Genomic DNA, 18,438 nt, shown 5'->3' with positions numbered 1-18,438 from the left:
GGTATTTCTATGAAAATATCAACCGCATCAAAGAAATTTTAAACCCGGATCAATTTCATGATGGTTTTGAGTTAAAAAAAAAAAGTATTTAATAATAAAATAAAGTGATCTTAATGATAAAGAAAATTGTTTAAAAGTTTCTGAATAAAAAATGGTTTTGTGAGGGTTTTTTTTTTTATATTAATTTTCTAGTAAATATAAGGGGTGAAACGCAACTAATTCAAAGAAATGAGAAATGTGCATTTATTGGGTGACTGCTTGAGACTTGACAGTTGAGGCCTTCGTACTTCGAGAGTTGCGCTGAGGAGGAACGTTCTTCACTATACACACAAACACATTGCTGGCGAATCTCAGGAGTCAGAACGCACCTTCTTGTTTTTCACTCCTTTAATCTTTTAATCTTTTTTCCCTGCGTCTTCTTGAAGGAATGCCGCTAAAGCTCACCCACCAAGAACATTGAACACTCTCTCTCTCTCACTTCTCCAAGCCTCCACATTTCCAGCTGCGGCTTCAATGGTGAGTCTTGTTTTCCCAGTCTTTAATTTTTCTGGGGTTTTCTTTTTAATTTGTTTAGCTCTTTCTGCCGCCATTGCTGATTTTTTTTGTGTGGAGAATTTAGTGCTAAATTTGGTGTCTTTCTGGTCAAGCTGGGGTTTTGGAATCGAGGGGTTCGTCTAGAATCAAATTTTAGGTTTTGGGAAGTTCGTATTGTGGAAAATTAGGACAATTTGAGCTCCATTGGTGAGAATTTCACAGATTTACTTTTTCCAGCTCTTTCTGTTTGGTTGGTGAGAAAATTTAGGAAGCCAAATTCGATTTCCAGAATGAATTAATGTTGGAAGAAAATTGTTGTGTGTGTTTCAGTTTCGGCATGTGAAACTTTTCGTTTCATTGTTATGACATGAGTTTTATTAGACCTCTGCACAGTTTCTTTTTGCACGTATTTCTCATCAAGGACTTGGTGGTTGAACTTGAAATCCTGTATTCCATTGAGCAAAAATTATAAAAGCTGAAAAGGTATTCTTTCAGGATTCTGTCTGGCATGCTTTAAGCCTTTTGCTTTCTCTTTAGCGAGAAAAGATTTATGCTTTCGCTTTTTGTTTTCTATTCTTTTGTTAAATTTCTTACTGATAAGTTTGTCTTTGAAATGATGTTGAGTTGAATGCTTTCTTGATGCTCTGCATGTCTTGAACTTACACGTTTTACACAAATATTCGGAGGAGTGGTAGGCCGAAAATGTGGCCCTCCCGATTTCAACTCTGTATGAACAAATTATATGTCTTTACCATTTCCTATATGCTCGCACTGATCGAAAGATGTGGAAGTTGATTTCTTGGAATTGTTTTTAAGATAATACTCGCCACAATCGTTCACTAGTTGCAAGCTGTAGAAATCATTAAGAGCACCATTCTGAAACCTTTGTGTATTTTTCAGGGGAAGAAGAAAGATTGCTGAGTGTGCTCTCATAGTCTGAATCGCTAACGGATTTCTGAGCAAACAATACTAGATGAAGCCACATTTATTTTGTGGCGCGGTAATTCTCTTCCTTTTCCTTTGCCGAACTATAGCTGACATCAATTCAGACAAACAAGCCCTTCTCGACTTTATTTCTGCTGTTCCTCATGGCCGAAAGGTTAACTGGGATCCTGCTAACCCGGTCTGCAAGTCTTGGGCAGGCATCACTTGTACCTTGGATGGCACCCGTGTGCTCACCGTCCGACTCCCAGGCGTTGGACTGTATGGTCCAATTCCAGCAAACACTCTTGGCAAGCTCGATGCCCTCATGATCCTTAGCCTTCGGTCTAACCGCCTCAGTGGGAATGTGCCATCTGATATTTTCTCCCTTCCTTCCTTACACTACATATACCTTCAAAACAATAATCTTACAGGTAAGATTCCCTCTTCTCTGCCTCCCAATCTCACCTTTCTTGATTTGTCGTCCAACTCCTTCACCGGCAACATTCCAGCCACAGTTCAAAATTTAACGCGTCTTAATGGACTGTACCTCCAAAGCAATTCCTTAACGGGATCTATACCTGATATCAACACAACAATGCTTATGCATTTGAATTTGAGCCACAACCAACTAAATGGTTCGATTCCTCCTACCCTCCAAAAATTCCCCACATCTTCCTTTGAAGGAAACTTGGAGTTATGTGGGCCCCCACTAAACCATTGTACTTCGATCACTCCCTCACCGTCTCCATCCCCCAATCTTCCACCAACAGTCCCCTTGAAACCAAAAAATGTATCAAAGAAGAAACTTAGTATAGGAGCTATCATTGCCATTGCAAGTGGGGGTTTTGCAGTGTTGTTTCTCTCAGTTCTGGTGATCGTGCTATGCTGTTTGAAGAAAAAAGACAGCGAAGGCAGTGCTGTAGTGAAAACAAAAGGCGGAAGGAACGAGCAGCCAAAGGAGGACTTTGGAAGTGGGGTACAAGAGGCAGAGAAGAACAAGCTGGTTTTCTTCGAAGGCTGCTCTTACAATTTCGATCTTGAGGATTTACTAAGAGCTTCAGCTGAGGTTCTAGGAAAGGGGAGTTATGGGACTACTTATAAGGCCATCCTGGAGGAGGGAACGACAGTGGTGGTGAAAAGGATTAAAGAAGTGGTGGTCGGGAAAAGAGAGTTCGAACAGCAAATGGAGAATGCAGGGAGGATTAGTCAGCACCCAAACGTTGTTCCTCTTCGAGCTTATTATTACTCCAAAGATGAGAAACTCCTGGTTTATGACTACATTCCATCTGGTAGCTTCTCAGCATTATTACATGGTATGCCCCTTTTCATCTTGCTCTTTCTCTTTTTACTTCTCTCGTATGATACTAATCTTTGAAGCAAACTTGTATAATATCCTCAAATGAAGCTTTACAATAAACTTTGATGGAGGACATGCAACGTTTATTGTAAAGCTTTTGCATTTAGACTAGCAACTTACTTCTCACACCATGAAGTATTGCTCTAATTGTTCTCGGAACTGTAGTAATAATACGCTTTGCAGATAAACGTATGAATTTTCCCTCAGAAATGAATTCTCGCGCTTATCCAATATTACAGGAAACAGGGAAAGTGGACAGCATCTACCAGACTGGGAAACCAGATTAAAGATCTCCCTTGGATGTGCCAAGGGCCTTGCCCACATCCATTCTGCAAGTGGAGGGAAATTCATCCATGGCAACATCAAGTCCTCCAATGTCCTCCTCACCCAGGACCTCTATGGCAGCATCTCTGATTTCGGCCTAGCTCTTCTCATGAACCTCACAACTATCCCTTCCAGAAGCGTGGGCTACCGAGCTCCTGAGGTGATCGAAACTAAGAAGTCCTTTCAAAAATCCGACGTTTATAGTTTTGGTGTTATGCTCCTTGAGATGCTGACAGGCAAAGCACCAGTACAATCATCAGGGCGTGATGACGTCGTTGATCTTCCAAGGTGGGTCCAGTCTGTTGTTCGAGAGGAATGGACAGCCGAGGTGTTTGACGTGGAGCTAATGAAGTATCAAAATATCGAAGAAGAGTTGGTACAAATGCTTCAAATCGCAATGACTTGCGTGGCAAGGGTGCCGGACATGAGACCTACTATGGAGGAAGTTGTTAGGATGATCGAGGAAATCCGGCCACCAGATTCTGAGAACCGGCCATCATCAGATGACAACAAGTCCAAGGACTCAAACATCGAGACCCCAATCACCCCGGAAGGGCCAGCCTTGCCGTAACCATCAGAAAATCAGCACACGCCCGAATGAGCAAATACATGAATCCTTCTCAAAATTGTCATATATCAGCAATTGTGTGATTCTTTGTAGTGTTCCTTTGTAAAAGCTTAGCCCTTTTTAACATTGTTCCAAACGATTAAGTGATGTACTTATTAATTGTAAACATGATTTGCTTGTTCTGAAAATTGTTCGTTAAGGAAGACGAGCGTAACGGTTTGTTTCCGAAATTTGCCGTTTGTCCATGATCGACGTGTTAAACCCTAGTTCATAAATCATCTCCGGCGTGGATCATCATGGCAAGCGATTAACCGACGAAATTCCGTCAACTGAAATGAGACTTCTATTGCCAAAAACATGCAGACCTGCTGTGAAAAAACAGGGTAAAGATCCATAAAAAGAGGAGCGAAGCCCTGAAATCCCACAGCTTACAAGTATTTCTTCAACAGAAGTTACATTTTTTGATGCTTTAACAATGTAAATGGCCATAACAAAGGCCCGACCTCTAAAAGAACGGTAACGTCGACAAACATATCAGGAAGTTATGCCGCTGCTCATGACTAGGTAGAAAGCTAATAACTAGAGTCAAGTAGAACCCTTGTTAACCAAGTCAGCACCGCTAACATATCTAGCAACATATGACATTAACCGGAAAGGAGCACCGATCAGGGGAGCTTCTATAAGTGGCACAGCAGCATTTTTGTCATCCTCGAAAGACACCTCTAGGTTCCCAACTTCATTCTCATCCAACGGAATTTGCACAATTTCACTAATTTCATCAGATACTGGCAACTCTGGAACTAAAGCAGCATGTTCAGAATCCACGTTACCATTACTATGCATCTCCTGTTTGATTGGAACATCTTTTGGGGAATCAAGCTTCTGGTCTGATGTTGACATATCCTCATTGGATCTGGGATCGATGACACTGACAGTTTCAGGAGGAACAACTGTTGTATTAGACTCTGCTGTTGAAGCTGTTGAAGTGAGTTCAACTGTTGGGCTCTGTCGGTCAAGTTCACCGTACAACTCATTCACCTAGGATAGAGCAATAGATATATCAGACAAATAGTCAGCCCATCAAAATCTTATAGTAATAGCTAAAACTTGATCACAGGTGTCTCGATGTATAACACAACTGTACATGTTACTCCTATAAAAAACCAAAGGAGGGGAGCAGCCCTTCACCTTCTCAACAAGCTCTGCATTTTCTGCAACTAATTTCTCAACCAGTGAACATGCTGCTTCAACCTGAGAGTTCAATTCCTCACGTTCCGAAGCATGCTACATTAACAGAATCAGATATATTTTTGTCCTTTGACAAATAGTATGTCAAGATATCAATAATAGAAAAAGAGACGTTTGTCAGATTTTTTATTTATTTTTTAAAAAAATTCTCAGTAAAACTGATAGATTTATCACTCGTAGTAGTTAATAAAAGTTCCAAACACCATTGTAAGAATTCATTCTCCGGGAAACATAAAACACTCCCACAAACTTAGTACCCTAATTGTACATAAAGCTACCTATAAAATTCCGTCATCAGATAAGCAAATGGGAGCAAACCTTTGAAAGGTCGTCTGATGATGGAGTAGAGGAGACACTCTCAAGATTCTTAATTTGCAACTGCAAACTAGAAATGTTTTCCATCAGCTGTTGATTTTCTTGTACAAGATTATTCCTGGATTGCTCCAATTCTGATACCTGCCCAGCTTTGGTTTTAATTTCCATATCAGAAGAAAATATAAAGATGTTATGTGAACTACTTGTGAACAGGAATTAGGATGAGCATATGCAACAAGGAAGAGAGTCTGACTCGATTCAAACCTATCATACAGGATCTAAGAAAGCAAAGCAACAGTAAAACTCCTCCGTACTCAATCAAGTAGTTATGCATGTTGACACCTTGTAGATCAAAAAACAATTTCATTGAATCCATCAAGCAGATTGGTTGGGTCAATTAAGCTACATACCTGTGCTCGTAATCTAGTAATATCATCATTCAGAGTTGCTATTGTTTCTTTAAATGAATCCTGTAAGAGCCGATAAGGACAAACTAAGTCTCTGATATAAAATGAAAAAATAAAGATTAAGTAACAAAAGAGTTTCAGAAGATGAAACTACGATGATGTATTTTTCAGGTGCAAATAACAATGAATTCAGCACAATATTCCAAGAATTGCCCAATATTCCTCATCTACAATTTACAGTAGTTATTAGGGTATTTGAGTACCTCCTTTAGAATCCAAGTCTCTCTATCTCCGTCTAGATGTTTAATCTTTTCTTGTAAGCTTGCCTGGGGAACAATGTAGGGTAAGTTTTATGCTTGCAAAACAGGAGTGAAGGCAATCAAGGGAGGCCAACTGATTATTAGTTATGGGGTTACAATAAACAAGAGCGGCTCTAACCTTTTCCGAATGCAAAGTGCCGTTTTCATCTACTAACCAACCAATTCTCTCCTCTAATCCAACCTGCAACAAACACAGAATTAACAACCAATTCCTCTAGTTTGCAATCTTGTTTATAATAACGGTGTACCAAACACTAAAAAATCATGATTATGTGCATTCTGGAGAAGTAAAAACGTAGAGGTGCACTTGCATTGAATGATGAACATAGTTTAAAAGAACGATATGATGCAACTCAAATCACCTCTTTCTGAAGCCACAAAACTTTTTCGCTCTGTAATTGATCATTTTCCATCTGTAGACCAGCCTGTATATCATCCGATTAAGCACAGAGTCTTGAAAATACATGCAGAATAAGCAAACAATTGCACTATGAAGTGTGATAGAGCACAATTGTAAACACATATATGGACTAACTCTTTGTCAGCTAATTACCCCAAGTAAATTTAGGTGACATTACCTCTTTCTGTAAATGTGAATCCTTTTCATCCCGCAATTGCTTTATTGTATCTTCCAACGTTGGCTGAATAAATCATACACAAAGCCAAAAGGAATGGTCAAAAAGAACCATGCCAGACAAGAAAAGGTTTCAACCGCTCTCTCGGTCCAGCATCTTAAATCAAAAGTTAATCTATTACCTCTTTCTGTATACGCGAATCCTTCTCATTCCATAATCGTTTAATAGTATCCTCTAATGTAACCTGAAAATATGAAATAACATCAAAAGTTTAAACTTTAAATCCTGTAAATTACGATAAATGTACCCTAATATTTGGTCCAATATTATTCTCAAAGTTGAAATTCACATTATATTACCTCTTTCTGTATGTCTACGTCCTTTTCGGTTTGCAATTGTTTGATTGTTTCTTCTAATGCAGCCTGTAAAAACTAGGGTTATTTTGTGTTCAAGACGAAAACTTTCGCATCACAATTGAATATAAATTCTGTTCTGAGGTAATCAATGTTCACACTAACCTCTTTTTGGAGCCAATTTTTCTTAGATTCAGCTAATAATCTCTGCACAAAATAAAAACTAATTCAAATAACATAAATTCACAAACCACAATGTAGCTGGTGATTGATCCAATTCAAATTCAAATGCGTAATAGATAACTATCAATCGCTTATCCTGACTAGTAAATTAATGCAATTGAAGCTTACAGATTCCGTGCCATTGCCCTCATGCCTCTTCCCATTCACATCTCCGTCTCCATCTAGCTCAGCATCGGAACGAGCACCGCCACCGGCCTCTGAAACTTGGCCACCGCCGACGGCGGGGGCATCATCGGTATGAACATCTCCTGCGGCCTGGGACACTTGTCCGTTTCCGGCAACAGGAACATCGTCGGTGGCCTCGCCCTGCTTGTTCTTCTTCTTCTTGTTCCTCTTCTTCTTCTTCTTATCGTCCTCCATTGTTAGGCTCACAAAATGCTCCGCCTCTTTCCCTGCCGCCACCCGAGAATGAAATCGGATCGTACCGACAGACCCGAATCCGGATCCGACTTGTTGCTGTTGGATTTTTCCTTCACTGAGATTTTTCTCGATCGGATTTTGTTTCGTCTTTAGGGAGGATGCCAGGAAGGGCTTTCTTGCGTTACTTTTCTAATTTGTGGTACTTTTTTTGCGTTTTCTTATTATTTTAATCGATACTGATGCGTTTACAAATTCGTAATTAAATTGATAAGGAATTGGATTGAGGAGGAATTGAAATGAGGTGGAATCAGAATCAGATTCCTGTTGAAGTTGTTTACTAAAACTGTCCGGAATTGGAATACAATTCCATAAAGCTGTTTACTAATTCAGTAGAATCGGAATATAAACCAGTATGATTACTAAAATGCCCTTATCTCAAATCAAATATTTTATGTACTTTTTTTAATAACATTTGATATAGTATATAATAGTAAGAAAAAATTAAATTGCTTTTTTATTTCATAACTAAAATGATTTTGTTTATTTTTTTTATAAATTTAAGTATTAACTTTAATATCTAAATTTTCTCGCTCAAGTTGTACTTTTTTTCTCTTCGGCATATGTATGGAATTGTGCATAATGTAAATGAGCATGATATTATGCTTAATGAGCTACAAGGGCATGGAAAGAAATTGTTGGAGCATTTTCAGCCTTAACTCTTCAAGGATATATTTTGTTGCATAATGTCAAGGAGTAGAAGAAACTAAATTATTTTTATGCAATAATTATTAAAAACTAACTTGATTACTAAATTGCCCTTGTCTAAAATAAATTATTTTTATGCTATAATTATTAAAAATTAAGTTTATCTAATTAAATATATCCATAAACAAAGCTTTTTATGAGATCATTATTTCCAAAAAAAATTATAACATCTTTATTTCCAAAACCAGTTCTCCCCTTTCATCTCAAGCCTTTTTTCCCAGCCCCTTTATCCCCGTAGCCCTTTTTTTCTTAGCCCCTTTATCCCCTTAGCCTTTTTTTTCCCAGCCCCTTCATCTCAAGCAAACTAAAATAAAGTTTTACTTCCTTCTTTCTCTTCTCCCTATCTTTCCCCAGTCTTTGTCTGCAACCCCTTTCTTTCCCCAGTACGCAGTATCCACACCCCACCATCCAATCTCAAATGGAACCACGAAGCCATAACCCATCCCATCAATAGAAGAAAAAAAATAATCCAATTCAGGGTGAAAGTGATAAAAGTTCTTCCTTCTCTTCTGTTGGGTTTGCAAATCGCAATTTCCTTGAGGATTTGGGCGTTCGTTGTTCCAGATCATGTTCATTGTTGTGACGTCGTTTCAAACCCCAGGCGATCGTTGTTCCAAATCGCAGCATTCGTTGTTCCAAATCGCAGCATTCGTTGTTCAGTGCTACGACATCGTTTCAGATTGTGAAGGTGGGTTGGTCTGTGCTGTGAAGGAAACAAATATAGAGATGAGTGATCGATGAAGGTAGGAGTTGTTTTAGGAATATACATGGGTATTTTGGGTAGAAAACTTTGATTCGTGATGGAGCCATCTACCCATAATTCAATTACCACCTCTACAGAGGTAATCCAATTTCGGGGAAATCCGGAATTGAACTCCTGAAATTGGGTGGACCCCACATAAAATCTGATTCCCCAATTGCTAGTAAACGACAGAATACTTCGGGAGGAATTCAATTCCGTTTCTCTCCTTCCCACTCCCGATTAGTAAACACACCATAAGAGGCGGGGAGGGGAAGGACTCACCTTCACAATGGGTTAGTTACGTGGTTCAAATTCATCTTTGGTTACTTACTAATGAAGAAGAATATCATTAGACTGTAGTACTAAGTAACCGTAAGTCCGATTAATTAGGCCACTACTATTTTTAATGAGAAATTTTATTTAAACTCATCTAACCTATTTATACACTCAACTTACTATTTGTACCTATTTGATTTTTAACTAAACTATTAATATCTCCTTAAACCCAAATTTAATACCTAATATACCCCATAAACCCAATTCAATATGTGAATTTATTTCTACATCCATTGAACATCAGTGATTGTTGGTCTTTGTCCCTGTTATGCTCTGCTCTGCAAAGCTAATTAAAAGAACAAAAATTAAGCTTTCATAAGATCTGTAATGCAGATTCATTCTGTTGCATTGCACAAGGAAATCAGATATGTACTGATTGGAACTGGAGTTGATCCTCAAGCATTGATGCCATCATCTGGACGTTTTGTTCCTCCTCTGCCAATTTGCTGTAATGTTTTTTAACATTTACTTGCTCCAAAACTTAGAATATTTAACACAAACCCAGATAGGGAACAAGAATTTCTGAGTGAGTTACTACTGTGATATTTGGTAGCAATGAGTAATGCCGTTGGGCGTGTTTGTAATGGTAATTCCCCAAGTAAAAGGGCAATTATGCCCTGTTAGGCAAACTATTGTGATATTTGGTAGCAATGAAAATAAAATGAGATGTTATTTGTAAATCACTGTAGAAAATTTGAATTGATACTTGTATTAACGAATGAGATTACAAAACTAAAGAACACAGATGCCAATTCATAAATTGTAATCAAACGAACAAAAAAGTCATAAATTGAGTCATACCTTGGTCGGATGATTCAAAACTTCAAAATCATCATCCATCAATAAAAAAAACTTATTTTTCTCTATGAGACCTATTAGGGTTTTAGTTAGAATGAACGTATGATAAACAAAGAGTGATTGCAGAGTTTAATTATAGTGTTTTGGTTTATTGATAAATTTGAGTTTTATTATTAATTTCATTTTGTACTTAATAGTAATTATGCAATAGGATAAAATGGACAATTAACATTTAAAATTTAAGTTGAATGTAAAAAGAGATTAAATGGGTTTAAATAAAATTTCCCATTTTTAATTTGAATTTTTAAATGAGAGATTTGTTTCATCCCTAGCGTACTTCTTCTAGTTTGATTCTTTTCTTTTTTGGGAAGATTTGTATTTTATAATTAGTTTGCTGGTATTAATACAACATTTTGTTTAAATTCCGTGACATTAAGTGTGTTTTTTCATTAAGACGCATTTTTGGTTTCTAATATTTATGTTTGGATATCTAGAGAAAATTCACTTTGAACCAACTATTCTCTAGATACACACATCATAATATATATTTTGGGAACTTTAAGGAAAATCTCATGTTATTGTCCACCTTAACGAAAAACTAAATTTTTACATTAAAAAGTCAATCAGGATACTATTCACTTTACCCTTTATTTTGTCCTTATCGTTAAAACTCAAAGTTTTCAATATCTTTTTATTAGTTTTCTTATAAATTTTTGTATTTCTCATGTCAATTTAAAAAAGACCTAAAATTAAGGACTTATCAATAGGCTGTGTTGCTGTCACAGCCCGTCCTGAGATTCTATTCTCGAGGTTGTGAAACGACAAAACTGCCCTGGCGGTTACTAAGGTATGGGTGTGACATATTATGAATAATATATATTCTTCCCTAAGTTTTGGAAAAATTGGAATTTGATTAAAGGATATGTGTATATTTGTGTGGTTAGGGAATTAAAGAGTGGAAATTTTTTGAGGGACCACACACACACACACGGGACACCCTGTCCCTTTCCCCGTGCCCTCTATCTCTCTCCCCTTCTCAGTTCTTCCTCTCTCCCTCTCGACTCGTACGGACGAGGCACCAAAACCCTCCAACCTTCACGGATCGACGTCAAAAAGGTAAATTTGTGAATCCTTGCAAGCTTGTGAGTTCATTGGTGCAATTTTTAGAACTTGGAACCCTCGATATCACGTGAAATCCGAAACCCATTTTGAGATCACTGTTCATGCACATGAATTGTTGGATTTCAGGAAATTCTAAGCTTATAGTGAGCTTAGTGAGGTCCTAAGGAAGCTCGGAGTGCTTAGTTTGAAGATTTTGGACGTCGGGATCATTGAGTTCAAAGTTGGCCGGTTTTCTTGGAAATTTTCAGGTGAGATTTCATTATTTTTAAAGCCTTAAATTAGTCTAACGTGATTCTACATGTTGAGGGCTTCAAATTGATATAAAATACGAAGAAATTGGTTGAGAAATGACGAAGAACAAGGAGATTGAAAAATCTCCAGTTTTTCGGCCACCGGAAAAACCAGTCCGGCGAGCCCAAGGTAGGAGACGAGCGTGGGGGCACGTGACAAGCCCAAATTTTTTTCTAAAAATATGTCGACGTTCGTGACGTCGAGTATGTCACTGTGGTATATTCATATACCCAAACTGAGCACCGTATGAGAAGTTATTTCGAATTGTCGGTTATGTGCTTTAATTAACGTTTTTATAGTTGTTTCGCATATAGGTGACACCTATCCCGAGGACGAGCGCATCCAGGGACATCACGGGGGTTACAACCCATCGACTTACCAGTGAGTGGGCAGTATTTTCTGTTTATACCTATATACTATTGATTTTCCCAGAAATTGAATTTAAATGAAAGTATGTTTTAAAATGCCATGCATGCATATTGTGAATTATATGAATTGATATTTGATGCATATATATATGTGAATTGGTGCTGTGGACGCACAAGTAAGTATCAGGTGAGTTTTATGTTATTTATGTGAATTATTGATGATGTGAATTGTGTTGAGAGCTCATAACCTGCACCCCTAGTGTTAGTGCTTATAGTATTCACCGCACCGCACCGCACGCTCACCTTGGATCCAAGTAGGTGCATGTCGTACAGACCATGAGAGTGTTCCGACATGCTAGTCGTACAGATCACTAAAGGTGGTTCCGACTGGTAGGTGACCTTAGATTATGCGCGCAGACATGAGAGAAGCACTAGAGCCTATTATTTCACCATTTTTGTCGTACAGACTACATTAGGTAGTTCCGACTTATGTGCAGAGTAGCGCCGTACAGGTCACCGTGGTGACTCCGACTGGATTGGATAGTGAGCTATAGAATTAACTGTACAAGACCAACTACAAGGTCTCCAGTTGATTCGTTATGTCACCTGTTATATTGATGCATTCATATTCTGTCATTGACATTATTGCATGGCATACTTGCTGGATTTTGGTAAAGATTAATGTTTTGAGAGATTTGAACAAATATTATGCTATTATGTTATTTTCTGGGAAAGTATACAGGTTTTACATTGAGGGATTATGTGGAGCCAAAAATATTCACAAGGCGACACGTGGGTTTTTTGGACAAAAATGAAAAAAATACCCTTGCAGTACAACGAGGTTCCTACGCGCAAGCAGCGGGCAACCCTCTTTCAACCAAGACAGAAGTGCCCAAAATAGGTAACAATTCAAAGTCCATCTCATCAAATCCTTTCTACAAGGTAATTCCCAAACACATTCCTTTTAAATTATGTTAATTGGCTAATTAATGGGTTTATTGCCTAATTAACCCATTAATTCTCAATTAAACCATCCATTATATCCAAATAACCACAAAATACAACCAATTCAACCCTAAAACATCACATGGCCGGCCATCCCCTTAAGCTTTCTACCTTCCCTATCTTTTCCCACTTTACTACCCCAATTAAGCTAGCTAATTGATTCTATAACCATCCATTTATTCCCTTTATGTTTAATTAGCAAATTTATCATAATAAATTGGCTAATTAAACCTAAATTAAACCTAAAAACCCTAGCCACCTCCTATCCCTATAAATATACTCCCATTCTCACCAAAAAGCTAATTCCAACACTTTGGCAAAAATCCCAAAATTCTCTAAACACTCTTTCTCTCTAAATTCTAACTTTGGCATCGGAGGTTCTTCAGCCAAAGCCCCCCCCCATTCATCGTGGGCGCGTGAGGCTCTTGGCCTTAACCTAAGGTGTTAATTGTTTTGTAGGTGCAAAATCGTCCAAGATCGAGGAGGAAGAAATTTGCATCCACAAATTGGTGCTTTCATTGAGAGTTGAAATCCATACTCGTAGAAGACTCTCGCACAAAAAGGTTTTTTCTTTATTTTTTAGTCCATTTGAATATTTTTCATACGTTCTTATTATTAGAATTTTTTACTTGCAAAGGTTCTTTAATAAAACGTATAAGCAAAATATAATGGCTAGAAATTTAGAAAATTCCACAAATGAAAATTCTAATATACAAGAAATGGGATTGCGGAGATCCATGAGGCAAAATGCGACAATAAGGGGAGCGGCATCACCACCACGAGTTTCCACCATGGGAACCACCACGGTGGCTACCTCGGTAGCCACCCACAGCGAGGTCCATGGTACCTTCACCATGGCCACCATGGGAACCACCGCGGTGGCTACTTCGGTAGCCATTCGTGGCGAGGTCCATGGAGCTTTCACCACGGCCCGAGCCGTGCCATCCAAGGCTCACGGTACCAAGACCACGACCTAAGCCGTGCCATCCAAGTTTACGTGGACCCAAGCCCAAGCCTCGCATTCACATGCACCGCGCATTGAGCAGCCTGCTTTCGTTGAGCAGCCCACTCCCGTGGCCCAGCCTGCTCTCGTGACCCAGCCTGCTCCCGACGAGCAGCCCACTCCCGTGGTCCAGCCTGCTCCCGACGAGCAGCCCATTCTCGTGGTCCAGCCTGCTTCCGTCGAGCAGCCCAATCCCGTGGCCCAGCCTGCTCCCGCCAAGTAACTTGCTCTCGCGACCCAGCCTGCTCCTGCCAAGCAGCTTGCTCTCGTGACCCAGCCTGCTCCCGACAAGCAGCCCACTCCCCTGGTCCAGCCTGCTTCCATCAAGCAGCCCACTCCCGTGGCCCAGCCTGCTCCTGCCAAGCAGCCTGTTCTTGTAACCCAACCTGCTCCCGACGAGCAGCCCACTCTCGTGGTTCAGCCTGCTTCCGTCAAGCAGCCGACTCTCGTGGCCCAACCTGCTTCCGTCGAGTAGCCCATTCCCGTGGCCCAGCCTGCTCCCGACGAGCAACCCATTCTCACTGCCTATCCTGCTCCAATGGCTTTCCAAGCAGCCCAAGTCGGCCCAAGACTATCTCAACCATCCGGACCTACCATCGAACCGGGGACATTCTCACCACATTTTTTCGCGGGTTTGACATTTCCCAACTCAAATCTCGCGCCCGAAGTCTACCACCCTTTCACTGCCCAAGGAGGCGCATTCCTTCCAAGCTCTTCCAATCCAAATGGCGAACAACACTTGTCTCGACAAGTCATAGAGTTGACGGGCGCCCTTGCACAACAGACAACCTTGGTGAATCAACTTTTGCAACACATTGGGATCCAACGTGCCCCGGACGAGGTATCCCGAAGTAGGACAAGGGCAGACGGACATTTCCAGCAGCGTCCCGGTAAGCAGCCACGAGCCGAACGTTTGGGCAGTATACATTCTCGTCTTAGAGCGCGAAGGAGCATGCACTCTCGACTAGGCCCACGGAGGAGCATACATTCACGGTTGGGGTTATACTCCGATAGTCAACATGAACAACCTTCCGGGCAAAGTGTCTATTCGCAGCTAAGCCCACAAGGAGCGTCCTCCACCTCACATCAGAGTAGGCAGCACGACGGACGGAGAGAAGCAGTCACTCAATCCAGCTCAAGTTCAACCAGCAGCATGCGAAGAACTCGCTCGCCTACTAGGAACGCATCACATGCACTGCATCCGCGGCATAGACGAGCCAAACACATGGAAGAGCAGCCTAGACCAGCAAGTCATGACTGGGGGCAGCCGAGAGCTCCGCTACCCCCAACAAATGCAAATTTAGGAAGAAGTAGAGAGACTCTTGACCAAGCGATTGCATGATTTCCAACGCAACGAGGTCACCGACGAGGCAATACGACGGAACATAACCAACATAGGCAGGTCACCCTTCACGGAGGAGATTAAGTAGGTAGAGCCTCCACGCGAGTTCAGCATGCCACATTTCACATCTTTCAAAGGGGATGAAGACCCGGAGAGACACTTAAAACGTTACCAAAGTGCAATGATCCTTTATCGAAACAACGATGATCTCATGTGCAAGATATTCGCCACCACTCTATAAGGCGATGCGCAAGATTGGTTCTACACCCTGCCGCCACAATCCATCCGAAATTTCTACGAACTTTCTTTGGTTTTCACCAAAGAATATTCATCCTATCGCTCGATCAAAAAGAAGTCTGACCATTTGTTCGACGTCAAGAAGAACCCAAAGGAGTCGTTTCGCGACTATGTGAGGAGGTTCAAAGTAGAGAAGGCAAAAATAGTCGGATGCAATGACTCGATAGCTAGAGCAGCCTTCCAAAAAGGACTTCCAGCAGACCACCTGCTATTCGAAAAATTGATCATGAAAGAAGATCTAACTATGGCAGACTCTTTTGCTTTAGCAGAGAAGCATGCACTTTGGGATGAGGCTCGCCAATGCACATTCAAGGACTTGAAGAAGTACCTGACATCACCTCCCTAGAAGCAGCGGAAGACTTATTCGCATGTTTGACGGTATCTAAAGTAGCAATAAGCTCTACCATCATGCGAGAAGAGCTGGGGGCCCAACTACCTGTATTCTACAGTTACCTACAGTCATCATCATGACGCACTATTCTGCTGAATCCAAACCGGCGACGATAAAGGCGTAGACCCTGGCAGATGCAAAGTTTTCTGACGAACGCAACAACTCGGCCCAACGATGCCCCGAAGGCAGTCAAGCACACTTTAGCTGCACATGTTCCCTTAATGGAGATTTCTGGCATTCGCATGTCAACGACGCATCCAACTACAAAGGCTTGCGAGCAGCCGTGGTTCGTGGCAACCGACTACTTCACCAAATAGGTGGAAGCAGAGCCCATGACGACCACGATTCAGACGGACATAGAGCGCTTCATATGGAGGAACATCATTTACCGATTTGGCATCCCTTAATCCATCGTCACCAACAACGGCCTGCAATTCGTGGGCAAAGATTTGGCGAAGTTCTTAAAAAAATATGGCATCAAGCAGCATATGTCCATGCCGAGATGTCCTCAAGGCAATAGGCAGGCCGAAACATCCAAAAAGATGGATCTCATCTGGGAAGGTCCGTAGCTCAGCAGAATAGGCGGTAAGAGTAATTATACCCCCGCTACCATGAAACGATAAAAAGATCGAAAAGTAGTGGAGCGCCTACAATTTGAAGAAGTACCATGTGTGACCTCCGACTACATCAAAGCCCGAAGACTTAAGAAGCTCGACGGGCACCACCTCACAAGTCGATGACTATCCAGTTGTTATGCAGTTCCTACCTTACAGCTAAGTTCTCGTTCGTTTCACTCGTTTTTCAATGAAGAATTCAGAAGTAATCACAACTTGGCTCGGTTGCATGCTTACAACAAGTGATCACTCCAGCACTTCAAAAGAAGATTGCGCCCTTCTTAGGGACCAATCGCAGGAATTACGCCCCCGAGGGACCAACCATGCTCTCCAGTGCGAGAGGGTAAACCAATTCCCCGACACCCATATGGGTCAGCTCTCCAAGACGGGAGGATAAACTTTACACTCTGAATATCCAGACGTGGATGAGCATGGCTGCCCTAGTATAACTAGATGCACGATGGCTTGCGCCGGGATTCCTAAAAGTAGCCGCAATGGTATTTTTCAAGGCTTAGCTAACTGAAGGATTTTGGGTCTCTTGGTCTAATCCGTGGGGAACCGAGCCCTAGAGACGGAGAGGGCACATTACGCAGTACATCCGATGGACGGCTGCCCTGGAATCCTAAAGCTGCTACCGAGTGCACTAAGGTAGCCTACGGATTCCAGAAGACTGCCTACGGCTTGCCCTTCGAACAGTAAAGCCGCACTAGACTTATACAACCGCACATTCTTGTGAAAGGTTAAACAAGCTAGCGCACATATACGAAGTTTTATCCACTGCCGACATGCTACGTAGTCGATAAGCTTCACCTCTGCCAAGCGCGGAACAACCTACACTAAGTCCTAAAGTGTTGTGATACTTGCTACGCAACCTACGGAATTGAAGAAAGTCAAGGTTAACAGCCTAGTGGTTACGCGGACTTGTCTTCTTCTGTAAGTAAGGCATCCGGCTGCCAACCCTATGGCTAACAACTTTGCAAAGTTCTACACCAACACCTACGGCTGCATAGGCTACGCGAGCTTGTCTGCTTATAAAAAAGTAGCATGCCTGCCACTGGTCTATCAAGTCTAAAGGTTAGGGCATGAACAAAAGAAGTGAAGATGAAGAAAAACGAAGGAAAACATGTTTATAAACAACTAGCAAAGGCCGAAGGAGTTCAAGCAAAACAAGAGCTACAAGGAAAAACAAAGAAAATCCTAAAGGCTACCTAAAATACTACACTACAGCAGCTTGGACATCCCACGACTACTCGGTCGCCACACCTTCAATAGCCGTAACACTCTTAGCAACGACATCATCCGGCGCTTCACCCCCGGCTGCCCCAGTCTGGGCACTAACTTCTCCAACTACTTCACCAATGGAAGCCTTAAAAGTAAAAGCAAGCAAATCTTTCGGAGAAATAGAGAAGGTCTTAAAACCTCAAGCCCATCATTCTCACCCTTCAGCTGCTCATTCTTCTTAAGCAGACTAACACAGACGCGCTGCAGCTCATCCACTCCCTTCTTAGCATAAGCAGCGAAACGAAGCTCAGAAATTGCAAGCTTAAGATCTTGAATCTGAGGCGAATCAATCTCAGCAACAAAGGGAGCAAGCTTTGGCGCCACTTTAGCAGCAGAGTCCACCTTACCACTCTTCATAATAGCAAGTCTTTACAAAGGTGAATCGGACTTGGCTCCCAAAGAACGTCCTGGTACAGACTTCGGCACTGGGGGCATGATAAAACCTTTACGCTGAGCAATCTTATCCACAATTGTACTAGCCATTCTCAACATGGAAGACGCCACATGCTCAGATTTAGCAGCCTTATTTTTCTTCCCATTAGAAGAAGTCATGTC

At 41.2% G+C, this 18,438-nt stretch overlaps 2 protein-coding genes across 4 annotated transcripts; one reads left to right on the top strand and one right to left on the bottom strand.

Moving 5' to 3' along the window:
• Positions 1-213: 213 nt before the first annotated feature.
• Positions 214-3,895, top strand: LOC139194914 (probable inactive receptor kinase At5g58300). 3 transcript variants are annotated; one of them, XM_070819982.1, is made up of 3 exons: positions 214-516; positions 1,435-2,771; positions 3,055-3,895. In XM_070819982.1, the coding sequence occupies exons 2-3, from the start codon at positions 1,508-1,510 to the stop codon at positions 3,708-3,710; spliced, it is 1,920 nt and encodes a 639-aa protein (XP_070676083.1). In that variant the 5' UTR covers positions 214-516; positions 1,435-1,507; the 3' UTR covers positions 3,711-3,895. The 3 variants fall into 3 exon arrangements, with proteins under 3 accessions (XP_070676083.1, XP_070676084.1, XP_070676085.1); XM_070819983.1 differs by having other exon boundaries at positions 271-741; XM_070819984.1 differs by having other exon boundaries at positions 325-1,261.
• A 137-nt stretch (positions 3,896-4,032) lies between these two features.
• Positions 4,033-7,762, bottom strand: LOC103435921 (uncharacterized). The gene is made up of 12 exons (XM_029089733.2): positions 7,277-7,762; positions 7,091-7,132; positions 6,932-6,994; positions 6,754-6,816; positions 6,576-6,638; positions 6,360-6,422; positions 6,116-6,178; positions 5,941-6,003; positions 5,681-5,740; positions 5,274-5,411; positions 4,896-4,991; positions 4,033-4,745 (listed from the first exon to the last, which is right to left on the bottom strand). The coding sequence occupies exons 1-12, from the start codon at positions 7,526-7,528 to the stop codon at positions 4,293-4,295; spliced, it is 1,419 nt and encodes a 472-aa protein (XP_028945566.2). The 5' UTR covers positions 7,529-7,762; the 3' UTR covers positions 4,033-4,292.
• Positions 7,763-18,438: the final 10,676 nt, after the last annotated feature.

This window comes from Malus domestica, chromosome 04 (assembly GCF_042453785.1).
Source record: "Malus domestica chromosome 04, GDT2T_hap1".
Taxonomy (NCBI): Eukaryota; Viridiplantae; Streptophyta; class Magnoliopsida; order Rosales; family Rosaceae; genus Malus; species Malus domestica.
This window is presented reverse-complemented; position numbering and strand designations above follow the sequence as displayed.

Excerpts from the sequence above, each read along its gene's own strand:
- LOC139194914 (XM_070819982.1), top strand. The coding sequence starts at position 1,508 with ATGAAGCCACATTTATTTTGTGGCGCGGTAATTCTCTTCCTTTTCCTT. Across the intron at positions 2,772-3,054 it reads CTTCTCAGCATTATTACATG|GAAACAGGGAAAGTGGACAG; the intron begins GTATGCCCCTTT and ends CCAATATTACAG.
- LOC103435921 (XM_029089733.2), bottom strand. The coding sequence starts at position 7,528 with ATGGAGGACGATAAGAAGAAGAAGAAGAGGAACAAGAAGAAGAAGAAC. Across the intron at positions 7,133-7,276 it reads AGGGCAATGGCACGGAATCT|AGATTATTAGCTGAATCTAA; the intron begins GTAAGCTTCAAT and ends TATTTTGTGCAG. Across the intron at positions 6,004-6,115 it reads GCACTTTGCATTCGGAAAAG|GCAAGCTTACAAGAAAAGAT; the intron begins GTTAGAGCCGCT and ends ATTGTTCCCCAG.